A 15,505-nucleotide genomic window follows, 5' to 3' on the forward strand; every position below is an offset into this window, starting at 1 on the left:
ACCACGCCTGGCTAATTTTTGTATTTTTAGTAGAGACGGGGTTTCGCCATATTGGCCAGGCTGGTCTCAAACTCCTGACCTCAAGTGATCCACCCACCTCGGCCTCCCAAAATGCTGGGATTACATGCATGGCCTGGCCACTCATATATAATTTACATCTGTGACTCACTGTGGCTTGTGGAGGATACAGTGACAAACTGCCAAAGTCTTCCCCCAGGCTTTGAGGCCCTGTAAGATATGGAAGGCCCATAGCCTCCCTGACCTCGCATCCTCGCCTTCTCGTCTATCTCCACAGCTTCATCTTCATCAACCTTCTGGGTCCCCAGGAATATGCTAAACTCAAACCAACCTCAGGACCTTTGCACTTCCTCTTTCCTCTGCCTAGAAATCTCCTGCCTCCCAACTCCAGGCATAACTGCTTCCTTCTTGTTTTTCTCTTTCTTTCTTCCTTTCTTCCTTTTTCTTTTCTTTTCTTTTGAGATGGAGTTTCACTCTATCACCCAGGCTGGAGTGCAATGGCTTGGTCTCTGCTCACTGCAACCTTCACCTCCCTGTTTCAAGCAATTCTGCCTCAGCCTCCCGAGTAGCTGGGATTACAGGTGTGTGCCACCATGCCTAGCTAAGTTTTGTATTTTTAGTAGAGACAAGGTTTCGCCATGTTGGCCAGGCTGGTCTTGAACTCCTGACCTCAGGTGATCTGCCTGCCTCGGCCTCCCAAAGTGCTGGGATTACAGGCGTGAGCCACCGTGCCCAACCCTTCTTGTTTTACACATGTCAACTCAAATGTCACTTCCTCAGAGGTAACTGCCTGGCTCTATGGTCTCTAAATGAGCCTCCTGCTCCCTTTTTGATTATATTATCCTGTCTGTAAACCTTCTTGCTCTGTTGCCCAAGCTGGAGTGCAGTGGCACGATCATAGCTTGCTGCAGTCTCGACCTCCTGGGCTCCAGTGATCCATCTCAGCCTTCCAAGTAGCTGGAACTACAGGCATGCACCACCATGCCAGGCTGACAAAAAATTTTGTTTTGGCCAGGTGCGATGGCTCACACCTATAATCCCAGAACTTTGGGAAGCCAGGGTGGGCAGATCATGAGGTCAGGAGTTCCAGACGAGCCTGGCCAGCATAGTGAAACTTTGTCTCTACTAAAAATACAAAAATTAGCTAGGCATTGTGGCCCGAGCCTGTAGTCCCAGCTACTTGGAAGGCTGAGGCAGGAGAATCGCTTGAACCAGGGAGGCGCAGGTTGTGGTGAGTCGAGATCGCACCACTGCACTCCAGCCTGGGCAACAGAGTGAGACTTCATCTCAAAATAAATAAGTAAATAAATACAAAAAAATAAAAATATAAAAAAATTAGCCAGGCGTGGTGGCGGGTGCCTGTAATCGCAGCTACTCGGGAGGCTAAGTCTAGAGAATTGCTTGAACCTGGGAAACAGAGGTTGCAGTGAGCCAAGATCGTGCCATTGCACTCCAGCCTGGGCCACAAAAGCAAGACTCTATCTCAAAAGAAAAAAAAAAGAAAAGGAGAAAATTTTGTTTTGTAGCGGCACGGTCTTGCTTTGTTGCCCAGACTGATCTCGCGCCCTTATAATCCCCCTTCTTTGGCCTTCGAAAGTGCTGGGAATTAACAGGTTGTAAACCACTGCCACGCTGTTTCTGTATCATCATCTCTAAAATGGTGATTAAAATAGGGCTTTTGCTGGGCGCGGTGGCTCACGACTATAATCTCAACACTTTGGGAGGCTGAGGCGGGAGGATCACTTGAGGTCAGGAGTTAGAGACCAGCTTGGCCAATGTGGTGAAACCCTGTGTCTACTAAAAATACAAAAATTAGCCAGGCATGGTGGTGCACACTTGTAATCCCAGCTGCTGGGGAGGCTGAGGCACGAAAATCGCTTGAATCTGGGAGGTGAAGGTTGCAGTGAGCCAAGATCATGCCACTGCATTACAGGCAGGGCAAGAGTGAGTGAGACACATCTATTATTCCAGCACTTTGGCAGGCCCAGGCCGAAGGATCACTTGAGGCCAGGAGTACGAGACCAACTTTGGCAATATAGCAAGAGCTCCTCTCTACAAAATATTTTTAAAATATAAAAAAACAGGCCGGGTGCGGTGGCTCACGCCTGTAATCCCAGCACTTTGGGATGATGAGGTGGGCAGATCACGAAGTCAAGAGATCGAGACCATCCTGGCCAACATGGTGAAACCCCGTCTCTACTAAAAATACAAAAATTAGCTGAGCGTGGTGGCGCGCGCCTGTAGTCCCAGCTACTCCGAAGGCTGAGGCAGGAGAATCGCTTGAACCCGGGAGGTGGAGGTTGCGGTGGGCTGAGATTGTACCACTGCACTCCTGCCTGGGCGACAGAGCGAGAATCCGTCTCAAAAACAAACAAACAACAACAAAATAGGGCTTTTGGTGAGAATAACTGAGTGTTTTGCCCATAGTGACTGCTGATTAAACGTTAGGTATTGTTATTTATTTTATGTATGATTGTTTACCTCTTCCATTGAATGAACGATTCATGAGAGGAAACAGGTTCACTTAGTCACTCCTGAAACTTCAGCCCCTAGAACAGAGCCTGGCCCGTTAGGCACTCAGTAAACATTTTTGAATGAATGAATGAGGCAGGCATGATTATGAGGCCCCACTTTCCAGATGCGGAGGTGGAGCTTTTGGGTCATGAAACTAGACAGTGGAGGAGTCAGGATTCAAACCCAGGTCAGTCTGGTTCCAAAGTTTCTACTATTTGTCTCTGTGTCCAGAGGGAATTCTTTTTCGACTCTAGACTTCACTTCTCCTGCCTATACCCTAGGTGTTTACCCTCTTTGGAGACTTGTGGAAGGCGGTCCAATATTCTTGAAATCCATTGTCGGGTTTTCTACCCTCCCCTTTTCCCCCACAACTTTCGAGCCATCTCTGCCTGACACGCGGGCTAGTCCAAGCCTCACAACTGGGCCTGTGCCAAAGCCCGGAGTGGATAATACGGTTGTGGGAGGCTAGGGCTCTAAGGGCGGAGTTAAGGGCCTGGGGCCGCAGACAGAGTGGTGGGGAAGGTTGGGGAGGGACTAACAGACTGCGGGGGGAGGGGTTTAAATTCCGAGGGCGGAACTAATCCTATAAGAAGGTCCTGTCCAGAGCTCTGTAGAAGTACTGTACTATAAACCCTTGGAGGTTCAGGGGGCGGTGCTAATGATTCTGTGGGCAGGAATAAAACTTTAGCACCCGCAAGATTCCGGGGGTGGGGCTAAGAGCCTGGGGGTGGGCCTAGATGTAATAAACAAGAGCTCCCTGAGCGAGTTTGGGGCTATAAGGTCGGGCCCTGGTCTTAAGGAGGGAGCTTTTGGAAAATCCAATGAAAATCTGAAGAGAAGGTTTTGGGGATAGGGGAGTGACTACCTCCACCCCATCCTCCTCCCGGAGCTCGGGGCTGCGCTTCAGGCTGAAAGCAGGAGAGGCCCTGCCCCTTCCAATCCCTCTGCATCCCTATTGGTGGAGGGCCCTGCGCGACAGTCTCTCATTGGTTCTGAAAGGGCGAGGAGGGGGGTCTAGAGAGAAAACCCTCTGGTTGTGGGCGGGACCAGACGGTACCTAGGGGGATCTGGGCGCAGCCAATCCTGGCCCGAGGATTGTGTTGGGGGGCTTGGCAGGGGGTGTCCTACCCCCCTTTCTGGGCATCCTGGGGGATGACCCCAGCGCCAGGCCCGGCGCCGGCCGCCTGATGCCAGGCAAGCTGAGCTGGGGATGCTGGAACGAAGGGCGTTGCTATGGCAACGGGAGGCAGGGCCTGGTCGGGGGGACCGGGCCCGAGCTGGGACCGGGGGGGCCGGCGGTGGCTGTGGTGGGACGATGGCGGAGCGCGGCCCGGCCTTCTGCGGCCTGTACGACACGTCCTCGCTGCTGCAATACTGCAACGGTGAGACCCCTCCTCAGTTCCGACCTTGGCCCCGCCCAAGGCTGGACCCATCTCTTCTTGCCCCAACCTCCTCCTTCCAAGTCCCCATCCCCCTCCCTTGCTGAAGATCCCCCTTTCCTCTCCCTCAGCAGGACCCTGACCCAAGAGAAGGTCCCTGGTCCCCAAAACCCAGATCCCAGCCCCCCATCCACTTGGATCCTCCGCTACTCCAGAGGTGGCTAGACGGAGAGGAGAGAAGGGCAGAACACGAAGGAACCAGGGATTGGAAAGGGGAAGGACCTGAGAGTCGATTGGGCCTGGAACTCTGCCCTTTCTCCCTTCAAGCTTCTGGAACGCTCCCCTATCTCCATAGCAGGGGGACAGACAGAGGGGGTGGGGATGGATTTGGTGTTGAGTTGAGGGCAGAGTGTGGGACTGGAAAGGGACAGTCAGAGGACTTTGCCTTTAGGATACCTCCCAAATCCTCTGGCCCTGGCCCTCCCATGCATTAGGACCATCCCTTCTCCCTAGACAAATGCGTGTGATACCAGAAGGGCCACTGTGGGTATCAGGCACAGGTGAAGGGAGATAGGAGAAGAGGGGAGTTAGGAGGGAAAAGTGGGAAGTGAGGCCTGGTTTCTGGGAAAAAAGGGCTGAGGATTGGGGGATGGTCAGGAGGGAGCAGAGGGCTTGAGTCACAGGGGTGGGGATGGTGGGGATGTGGGGGTTGGCAGGATGGGCTGGCCAAGGCCTGACAGTGCAACTGGCCGCTCTGGGTGGGGCACAAGTGTCAAGATGAAAGCACCTCTATTTAACTCAGTTTGGAGGTTCAGTCCTCTGGGCACACATCCTAGTGCCAGGGACCACTGGAATTAGCAGGGGACCCAGAATTCTTATTTTGTCCTCCTCTGTCCCTCTAAGAGCCAGAATGACAGGGTGGCCATTCCTGGGTTGAGTATGGGTTCTTCCATTGATCGGCTGTGTGTGCATGTAACAAGTAACGTCACCTTTCTGGGCTTCAGTACCCTTCCTCCTCCTCTCCTCCTAAAATGGATTATGCCACTACGACTACTAGAGTTGCCAAAAGCATTAGGTATCATAAAAATAGTTAATCCTATTCTGGATTTATCGAGCGTCAACATGAGCCAGGAACGTGCTAAGTGTTTTGTGCGAGCAGCGCCTGGCACATGTAAGCTCACAGTATCAGATGCCATTTTTTTCTGGTCGTATTATTAATGGTAGGTAGGACCAGGCTGAGCAAAGGAGGTGATTGGGTCCCCCGCCCCCACCTACTGGCTGGGTGATCTTTGGCGTGTCTCTGCACACTCCTGCTAGCCTCCTTCCTTAGTTTCCCGTTTGCAAAACTTGATGCCAACAAGACCCCTAGAGGTTTCCCACTGTTATGAGTTCTAAGTGCTGACGGCTCACTCCTTCTGACCTCAGGAGGCTCCCACCTCCCTCTGCAGGTCCGGGCACCGGACCTGGGAGGCGCTGAGTTGGGGGCAGGGCGGACAAGCCTCGGCAGGCGATTGGGCTACGGGGGGAAGGAGGGAGGAGCGGCGGCTGCACTGCGGAGCCCAGAGGGCCAGTTGGGCGGCCTATGGACGCGGGATGGCAGGTGCGAGCTCCACACCCTGTCCCTGTCTAAGCTACCACCTTTACTTCCACCAGGCTGGGAACCAGGGCTTCCTTGGTTGTGGTCAGCAATGAGTCTGGGTATGAGTATTCTGGGGGAAAAAGGGGAGAGGGACCCCTTGGGTCCCCACCCCTCCCACTTTGGGAAAATGAGCGGGGTTGGGGGGGGCCACTCGGGGAGTCATTTTGGTTGCATCCATAGGCTGGAGAGCCAACTCAGGGGCGCGGGGTAGAGGCGAAATAAAGAAGGAGAACAGAAAAGAGGAATGCCTGCTGGGGAAGAGTTTAGGTGTCATCCCCGTCTGCATTCTCCCTTGGGTCTTCTGGGTCTGCGATGCGCTGCCTGCAACCCCCAAGTCCGCCGCCAGGGGCCGCCGAAGCTCTGTCCTTGCAGCTGGCTCTAGGGTCGAACACCAGGGTGAGGAGAGGAGGGGACATGGGGAGGCTAGGCATGACCTTTTGACTGGGAAAGTCTTAGAAACAGTGAAGAGACGTTGGTATTCATAACAGCATCTTCGTCGGAGGATGTTGGGGATCAATTCTAGAACTTTAGTGTCATTAGGAGTAGGTTAGTGTGTCATTTTGCAAATGCTCTTATCACTCATAGATACTTAAACGTCTTAGTCATAGAATCTTTTTTTTTTTTTTTTTTGAGACGGAATCTCGCTCTGTCGCCAAGCTGGAGTGCCAGTGCAGTGGCGTGATCTTGACTCATGGCAATCTCTGACCCTCCGGGTTCAAGTGATTTCCCTGTCTCAGCCTCCAGAGTAGCTGGGCCTACAGGCACACGCCACCACGCCCGGCTAATTTTTTTTTTTTCTTTTTCTTTTTGTATTTTAGTAGAGACGGGGTTTCACCATGTTGACCAGGATGGTCTCGATCTCCTGACCTCGTGATCCGCCCGCCTCGGCCTCCCAAAGTGCTGGGATTACATGCGTGAGCCACCGTGCCTGGCCACGTCTTAGTCATAAAATCTTAAAGCCAGAGCGAGAGGCTCCTGGGTTCGCAGAATCTTAGAAAATAAGAGGGAAGGGACTTCCCCAGGGTCACAGGGCCAGCGCGCTGCAGCAGAGAGGAGTGTGGGGATGGGTTGGAGAGCGGTGGGGATTTCCTTCCCCCTTCAGAGTCCTCTTCCTTGGCCCATCTCCAAGTGTCCCAGCCCCAGGTAGCGGGACAGGAAAGGGGCGTGGCTGGCCCCCTCGCTTAGACCCAGGAAGGCGGGAGGGACCCGTTGGGTACTGGAGCTCCTGGGTGGCCCTGCAGCCGGCACTCTCCCGTCTTCCAGATGACAATTTGTCGGGCACGAGCGGTATGGAAGTGGACGACCGCGTGTCGGCGCTGGAGCAGCGGCTGCAGTTACAGGAAGACGAGTTGGCGGTCCTAAAGGCGGCGCTGGCGGATGCTCTGCGTCGCCTGCGGGCGTGCGAAGAACAGGGAGCTGCGCTCCGCGCGCGGGGCACCCCCAAGGGCCGGGCGCCTCCGCGCTTAGGCACCACTGCCTCGGGTATCCCGGTTAGACTGGAGGGGTGGGATGGGGAGGACCGGGGCCTGGTCCTCATACTCACCCTCTTCTGTCCCCATCCCTCCAGTGTGTCAGCTCTTGAAAGGCCTTCCCACCAGGACGCCCCTTAATGGCTCGGGACCCCCGCGGCGCGTGGGTGGCTATGCCACGTCCCCATCCTCTCCCAAGAAGGAGGCGACCTCCGGGCGCAGGTAAGGCACAAGGCGGGGACCCCCAGCCTCTTCCAAGACCTCGTGGGAGACAGAGGTGGTTTGTTTGCCTGAGTTCCAGCAGCAGAAGGTGCAGGGAGGATCTCGCCTGCTCACGGCACTTGCCTGCTGGCCTCGAAGGCTCTGCCCCCAACTGTGTGCTCTCTTTTAGCAGTGTCCGCCGCTACTTGTCACCAGAGCGCCTGGCCTCGGTGCGCCGCGAGGACCCCCGCAGCCGGACCACATCCTCCAGCAGCAACTGTAGCGCGAAAAAGGAAGGGTAAGGACTGGGGCGGCGTTAAGCAGCAGAAAGAGATAGGGAGGAAGTGGTCGAGAAATGTAGTCATGCCCCAGGCCACGAGGTCGTAACCTAGAGTGGGGCCAGCTGGTTCAAATACGGGGACAGTGCCAGAGCCTTGGAAGGACCAATCTTAAGGTGGCACGGTAACAGAGGAAGGTCTGGGAGGGCGGAGTCAATATTTGAGGGGCGGGGCCAGAATTTTTAGGAGCTGGACAGTCAGGTCTACAGGGTGAGGAAGTCAGGGAGGAGCTTGGCTTATGGACGTGGTTATTAAGGTAAAGGAGAGGCCCCGCTGAGTTTCAGGGATGAAGTCAAGGGAGCAGCCACTGAGTTTCTGCAAGGAAAGAGGGAGTCTGAGGAATTTAAAGGTGTGGCCAGAGTGTTTGCCTGGGCGAAATTAAAACCTGGGGTATGGGGTAACAGAGGCTGAGACCAGGTGGAGGCATGCCAGATTCCGGAAGCCTTGACATCAAAATCAGGGGGCACTGCCTGGTGGAAAGGGGCGTGGTTTAAAGGTTAGGCGGGGCCGTAGGGGCGTGGCCAAATGCCAAGAGGTGGAGCCAACTTGGAGGCCTTGAAGGTACTCAACTAAGGAATACGTGAAAATGGACGTAATCAGAATGCCTGGCGGGCCGGAGAAGGAGCTTTGCGGGGAGGTAGCAGTCAATTCTCAAGCGACTGAGTCAACTCAGGAACAGGGTTAGAAGGGAGGAGGTGGTTGAGATCAGAATGACAGGCGTGGTCAACTCCAGAGGCAGGGCCATACTGAAGATGTGGATCGAGTAAAAACCTGAGGTTGGCCGGGCGCGGTGGCTCAAGCCTGTAATCCCAGCACTTTGGGAGGCCGAGACGGGCGGATCACGAGGTCAGGAGATCGAAACCATCCTGGCTAACACGGTGAAACCCCGTCTCTACTAAAAATACAAAAAAATTAGCCGGGTGAGGTGGCGGGCGTCTGTGGTCCCAGCTACTCGGGAGGCTGAGGCAGGAGAATGGCGTGAACCCGGGAGATGGAGCTTGCAGTGAGCTGAGATCCGGCCACTGCACTCCAGGCTGGGGGCAGAGCGAGACTCTGTCTCAAAAAAAAAAAAAAAAAAAAAACCTGAGGTTATAATTCTAGCAGTTTGGGAGGCGGAGGCGGGATCATCGTCTGAGCTCAGGAGTTCGAGACCAGGCTGGGCAACGTAGCGAGCCCTCGTCTTTACTAAAGATGAAAATAAATTAGGCCTGGCGTGGTGGCTCACGCATGTAATACCAGCACTTTGGGAGGCCTAGGCGGGTGTTTCACAAGATCTCCATCCTGGCCGACATGGTGAAACCCCCTCTCTATTAAAAATACAAAAATTAGCTGGGCGTGGTGGCGCGTGCCTGTAGTCCCAGTTACTCGGGAGGCTGAGGCAGGAGAATCACTTCAACCCGGGAGGTGGAGGTTGCAGTGAGCCGAGATCGCGCCACTGCACTCCAGCCTGGCAACAGAGTGAGACTCCGTTAAAACAAACAAATAAAAAACAAAAAAAAAAAAAAAGAGAGAGAGAGAGAGAGAGAATATAGCTGTACGTGCTGGCCTGCGCTTGTCGACCCAGTTACTTGGGAGGCTGTGGCGGGAGGATCACTTGAGCCTAGGAAATTCAAGGTTTCAGTGAGCCATGATCACGCCATTGTACTCCAGCCTGGTCGACAGAGCAACACCCTGTATCAAAAACAAAACGAAACAAAAATCACCCTAAAGCTAGAGTTATGGTGTAGTGGGCGTGGTCAGAGCTAGGAGGCCACGTAAGGGCAAGACCAAGGTCAAAAGTTGCACATTTCAACCCTGCTCAAACATAGCAAACACAAATACAGCGTTATGTATACTCCAGGCACTTCCCAATAATTAACCAATTTCATCCTCTCAACTATCCCCTGGAGGTGTGGGTTCTCTTATTTATTTATTTATTTATTTAGAGACAGAGTCTTGCTCTTGTTGGCCAGGCTGGAGCACAATGGTACAATCTTAGCTCACTGTAATCTCCGCCTCCCTAGTTCGAATGATTTTCCTCCTTCAGCCTCCCAAATAGCTGGGATTACAGGCACCAGCCACCACGCCCTGCTAAGTTTTGTATTTTTAGTAGAGATGGGGGTTTCACCACGTTGACCAGGCTGGTCTTGAACTCCTGACCTCAGGTGATCCGCCCGCCTCGGCCTCCCAAAGTGCTGGGATTACAGGCGTGAGCCACCGCGCCCGGCCGGGTACTCTTATTATCCCCATTTTTAAAATGAGGAAACCGAGGCAGAGGTTGGACGACCTGTGTACACTGCTAGGAATTAGCAGAACGGGGGTTTTAACTCAAGCAGGCGCGCTCCCGAGTCCGTCTTCTCAACCAGTCTCCCCCACCCACCCTGAAAGAACCTGGGATCGGGAGTCCACAGCCCGGGACGTGTGACCCGGTGGGGCCCTCCGGCTCCAGGGGCGGCCGTGGAGGGCGGGGCAGGGGCGCGGCAGTCCGGGCGCCTCCCAGGGCCGGAAGCGGCAGAGCCGGTCCCGGCTCCACCCCCGGCCCTGAAGCTCCGCCAGCCGCCGCCATGAGTAGCTTTGGACCTGGGTGAGACCCTTTTGCAGACGACCCCCCATCTCCTCTCCGCGCTCCAGGGGCTTAGATCTCAGGTCTTCCCCATCCCCTGGGGCCCAGGCCGGCGTGGGGACACGCCCCTTCCCTTAAACTCTCCAGGTTTCTCCCGCTGCTTGACGTTTGGGGTGCTGGGGGACTGCGGGTGGGGGGCGTTGGGAGCACCGTGCTGATTAGGAGGGAAGGGTCCTTGGTGACGCCCTTCTTTCAGGATCGCGTCCCTGCCACTTCGTGCTGTGTGATCTTTGGCGATCACTGCCTCTCTGGGCCTGTGTCTTAGGCTCTGCAAGATCAACCGAGCAAAGCACACGGCCTGCAGAGAGGCAGCGCTCTGCCCCTTACTCGGCCCCGTTTTCATCGGAGACCTCCGGGGAGCGGTGGGGAGGAGGAATGGTTTCTCCCCTTTTCTAACCTGACTGCTAACACCTTTTGTTTTTCTTTGTCCTTTCCTGACAGCAAAACCAAAGAAGTTATCTTCAGTGTGGGTGAGTGGGGAGATGGGGAAGGGCTTGGTGGAAGCTTGCTTGCTGGGGTGACAAGCTGGAGCCAGAGGTCAGGAATCCTGGCTACTGGGTCTTTGCCTTTCTGGCTTCAGTTTCCTTGACTTTAAAAAAAAAAAAAAGCTGAAAGAGGAGAGGGAATAGGGATGGGGCTGGTGTCAGTGCTTGACCTCTGGGGGTGTCCTGGCAGAGGATGGCTCCGTGAAAATGTTCCTGAGGGGCCGCCCTGTGCCCATGCTGATCCCAGATGAGCTGGCACCCACCTACAGCCTGGACACACGCTCGGAGCTGCCTTCTTGCCGGCTCAAGCTGGACTGGGTGTATCCTTTTCTGGAAGCCCCTCAGTGCTCCCATCTATCTCTTCAAGAGGAAATAGAAAGGCGTTCAAGGCAGCTCAGGCCTGTAATCGCAGCACTTTGGGAGGCTGAGATGGGAGGATCGTTTGAGGCCAGGAGTTTGAGACCCGCCTGGGCAACACACAAAAAAAGGTACAGCACGTTCAAGGGCTGTGTGACCAGAGTGGGAATGGTGCATTTGAGCAACAATGAGTTGGAAATGGCTGGGAGCCCGGGCTTTGGAGTCTGACAGAGATGGGATCAAACCCCAGTCCAGCCCGTAGCTGGCTGTGTGACCCGGGAAAAGTCGCCTTGACTCTGTGTGTTAATTGCCTTCTCTGAAAAATGAATTTCATGGCTGAGGCAGGAGGATCACCTGAGGTCAAGAGTTTGAGACTAGCCTGACCAATATGATGAAATCCCGTCTCTATTAAAAATACAAAAATTAGCCGAGCGTGGTTGCATGTGCCTGTAAACCCAGCTACTCAGGAGACTGAGACAGGAGAATCGCTTGAACCCAGGAGGCAGAGGTTGCAGTGAGCTGAGATTGCCCCATTGCTCTCCGGCCTGGGCCACAAGAGCAAAACTCCGTTTCAAAAAAAAAAAATAGCCAGACATGGTGGCATGCTCCTGTGATTCCCAGCTACTCTGGAGGCTGAGGTGGGAGGATCACTTAAGCCTGGGAGGTTGAGGTTGCAGTGAGCCATGATTGTACCATTGCACTCCAGCCTGGACAACAGAGTGAGACCCTGTCTCAAAAACAAAACAAAAAATTCAAAATAATAATAACTCAAGCACTTACTATGTGACAGACACTGTTCTAAGTTATTCCAGGTATGAATTTGTTTTTTTACAACTAGTGGCCTCCGAGAGCTCTCCGAGGCCTACAGTTCGGAAATTATTATTATTATTATTTATTTATTTATTTATTTATTTTGAGACGGAGTCTTGCTCTGCCACCCAGGCTGGAGTGCAGTGGCCGGATCTCAGCTCACTACAAGCTCCGCCTCCCGGGTTTACGCCATTCTCCTGCCTCAGCCTCCCGAGTAGCTGGGACTACAGGCGCCCACCTCGTCGCCCGGCTAATTTTTTGTATTTTTAAGTAGAGACAGGGTTTCACCGTGTTAGCCAGGATGGTCTCGATCTCCTGACCTCGTGATCTGCCCATCTCGGCCTCCCAAAGTGCTGGGATTACAGGCTTGAGCCACCGCGCCCGGCCAGTTCGGAAATTATTATACCCCCTTTCCAGATATGGAAACTGAGATTATAGATAGGGACAAGAATCCTGATTCTGGGACTCAAACTTTTTCCTAAAAGCCTATTGAGCTTGGAGTCCACACCCCAGGAATCCGGTCCGTGTCTGCTTCTCTCTGAGCCTTGGTTTACTCTTTGGAGGAGACAGGGTGGTTGGTGAAATGGCCTGGCCTTCTGGGAGCCCAGAGCTTTCTCGAGGCAGCTGGAAACATCCCCTGGAATCTGTCCCAAATGTCCTGCCAGTAGGGCTTGATAAGCATCTGATGAGAGGTGGCTGAGACTGCAAAAACGTGGAGCTCAGATTGCTCCCCTCTGCAGTGACTGCAGGGCACAGCGGTTTCCACTGGGTCAGGATATATGTATACTGACAATCATTCAGATATTTTCTTGTTTTTGAGACACCCAGGCTGGAGTGCAGTGGCACGATCTTGGCTCACTACAATCTCCACCTCCTGGGTTCAAGCCATTCTCCTGCCTCAGCCACCCGAGTAGCTGGGTGGCATGCGCCACAATGCCTGGCTAATTTTTTGTGTGTTTTTTTTTAGTCAAGACAGGGTTTCGCCATGTTGGCCAGGCTGGTCTCGGACTCCTGACCTCAAGTGATCCACCTGCCTCGGCCTCCCAAAGTGCTGAGATTACAGGCGTGAGCCACCGTGCTTGGCCCATTCAGATATTTTCTGAACATCTGCGACATAGGGCTGGGGACCCAGTGCTGACCATGACAGCATCCACCTGCCCTCCTGGGGCGTACAGTCTAGCATGGGAACAGACCCGTTGAGAGTGACAACCCAGAGTGTGCAAGGCTCCAACTCCTGACCTCAGGTGATCCACCCACCTTGGTTTCCCAAAGTGCTGGGATTAGAGGCATGAGCCACTGGCGCCCGGCCAAGGAACAGACCGTTGAGAGTGACAACCCAGGGATGGGGCTGACCCAGCCTGGGGTCATGCAGGGCTTCCTGGAGGAGGAGATACAGAAATGAAAAGAACAGCCCAATCTCAGCCACCATGGAACTCACAGTCTTATCGGGGAATATGAGCAGTTAACAAATAAACCAGATAACTATCAGCCTGGGCAGCAAAGCGAGATCCCATCTCTACAAAATTTTAAAAAAAAATTAGCCAGGCAGGCTGGGTGCAGTGGCTCATGCCTATAATTCCAGCACTTTAGGAGGCCAAGATGAGTGGACTGCTTGAGCCCAGGAGTTTGAGACCAGCCTGGGCAACATGGCGAGACTGCATCTTTACAAGAAATATATAAAAAATTAGCTGGGCATGGTGGTGCATGCCTGTAGTCTCAGCTATTTGGGAAGCGGAGGCAGGAGGATCACTTAAGCCCAGGAGATTGAGGTTGCCTCTTCTGTCGTTTATAAGGACACTTGTGATCAGATTTAGGGGTCACTCTGATAATCCAGGATGATCTCATCTTGAGATCTATAATTATATCTGCAAAGACCCATTTTCCTTGTAAGGTCACATTTGCAAGTTGAGGGGATTAAGAAACAGACATAGGCTGGGCTCAGTGGCTCACACCTAGAATCCCAGCACTTTGGGAGGCCGAGGCGGGCGGATCACCTGAGGTCGGGAGTTTGAGACCAGCCTGACCAATATGGAGAAATCCTATCTCTACTAAAAATACAAAATTAGGCGGGCATGGTGGCGCATACCTGTAATCCCAGCTACTTGGGAGGCTGAGGCAGGAGAATCTCTTGAACCCAGGAGGTGGAGGTTGCCATGAGCTGAGATCACGCCATTGCACTCCAGGCTGGTCAACAAGAGCGAAACTCCATATCAAAAAAAAACAAAAAACAAAGGAAACAGACATGTTTTTTTTGGAGTGGGAGGGAACCATCAGCCCACTACAGGGGTGAGAGTGGAAACAGAAAAACCTCATTCCAATGAGCTTGTTGAGTCTGGTCCTCAGCCAGTGTGTGTGATGCAAAATACATTCCTTGGCCGGGCGCCAGTGGCTCATGCCTCTAATCCCAGCACTTTGGGAAACCAAGGTGGGTGGATCACCTGAGGTCAGGAGTTGGAGACCACCCTGACCAATATGGTGAAACTCCATCTCTATTAAAAATACAAAAATTAGCCTGACATGGTGGCATGTGCCTGTAGTCTCAGCTACTTGGGAGGCTGAGACAGGAAAATTGCTTGAACCTGGGAGGCGGAGGTTGCAGTGAGCTGGGATTATGCCACTGCACTGCAGCCTGGGTGACAGACTCTATCTTAAATAATCAAAACAGGCCAGGTGTGGTGGCGCATGCCTGTAATCCCAGCACTTTGGGAGGCCGAGGCGGGTGCGTCATGAGGTCAGGAGATCAAAACCATCCTGGCCAACATGGGGAAACACCATCTCTACTAAAAATATAAAAATTAGCTGGGCTTGGTGGCGTGTGTCTGTAATCCCAGATACTCAGGAGGCTGAGGCAGGAGAATCGCTTGAACCAGGGAGTCGGAGGTTGCAATGAGCTGAGACTGTGCCACTTTTCAAAAAAAAGAATAAATAAATAAATAAATAAACAGAAAACAACAACAACAAAAAGACACATTCCTTAACCGGCCCCTGGGTGGCTCCAGCTATGGCTACCGTGGCCGAGACTGCCGGGCCAACCTTTATTTGCTGCCCACCGGGGAGATAGTATACTTTGTGGCCTCCGTGGCTGTGCTATACAGCGTGGAGGAGCAGAGGCAGCGACACTACCTGGGACACAACGATGACATCAAATGGTGAGATGTGGGAGGGAGGGGACGGGAGGGGGCTGTGGCCGGAGGTGGAGCTCCAGCCCCTGCCCCTCTAGGCCTCTTTTCACATTACTGCCCTGTGAGGTTTGGGGCAAGGCCAAGACTTTGCTCCCTCTCCAAAGCCACCAGCTGCCCTCAGGCTGAATTCAGTGGGAAAATGTGGATTGAATATCAATATTTCAATATTTCAGATGTTTTAGTTGGGTGTGGTGGTGAGCCCCTGTGGTCCCAGCTACTCGGGAGGCTGAAGCGAGAGGATCACTTGAACTCAGGAGGTCGAGGCTGCAGTGAGCTGTAATTGAGCCACTGCACTCCAGCCTGGGTAAAAGAGCCAGCCTTGTCTCAGAAAAAATTAAGACAGTGAATTCACTCAATTCCTGGATCTTTCCCTTCTTTTGAAAATCTGGGGCCGGGCCCAGTGGCTCACACCTGTAATCTTAGCATTTTGGGAGGCCGAGGCGGGTGGATCACGAGGTCAGGAGATCGGGACCATCCTGGCTAACACGGTGAAACCCCGTCTCTACTAAAA

The 15,505-nt window shown here is 53.5% G+C and overlaps 1 protein-coding gene and 1 long non-coding RNA gene across 4 annotated transcripts in view; one reads left to right on the forward strand and one right to left on the reverse strand.

Annotated features, from left to right (window-relative positions):
• The first annotated feature begins 3,560 nt into the window (after positions 1-3,560).
• Positions 3,561-15,505, forward strand: part of EML2 (echinoderm microtubule associated protein like 2) — a 39,626-nt gene continuing 27,681 nt past the window's right edge. The window contains exons 1-7 of one of the 3 annotated variants that reach the window (XM_011962984.1): positions 3,561-3,914; positions 6,814-7,032; positions 7,118-7,241; positions 7,411-7,518; positions 10,602-10,630; positions 10,836-10,965; positions 14,812-14,961. In XM_011962984.1, coding sequence (XP_011818374.1) covers positions 3,743-3,914; positions 6,814-7,032; positions 7,118-7,241; positions 7,411-7,518; positions 10,602-10,630; positions 10,836-10,965; positions 14,812-14,961 — 932 coding nt within the window. In that variant the 5' untranslated portion in view covers positions 3,561-3,742. Of the gene's footprint in view, positions 3,915-5,454; positions 5,610-6,813; positions 7,033-7,117; positions 7,242-7,410; positions 7,519-10,056; positions 10,122-10,601; positions 10,631-10,835; positions 10,966-14,811; positions 14,962-15,505 lie in introns of those variants that run through there. The other 2 variants (XM_011962985.1, XM_011962986.1) reach the window with 2 other exon arrangements.
• On the reverse strand, positions 6,334-7,274 carry LOC105526879. Its single transcript, XR_001004158.1, has 2 exons — positions 7,094-7,274; positions 6,334-6,941 (listed from the first exon to the last, which is right to left on the reverse strand). It is a non-coding gene; the product is annotated as an uncharacterized LOC105526879 (long non-coding RNA).

The sequence above is a fragment of the Colobus angolensis genome, unplaced genomic scaffold (assembly GCF_000951035.1).
Source record: "Colobus angolensis palliatus isolate OR3802 unplaced genomic scaffold, Cang.pa_1.0 Scaffold60, whole genome shotgun sequence".
NCBI lineage: Eukaryota > Metazoa > Chordata > Mammalia > Primates > Cercopithecidae > Colobus > Colobus angolensis.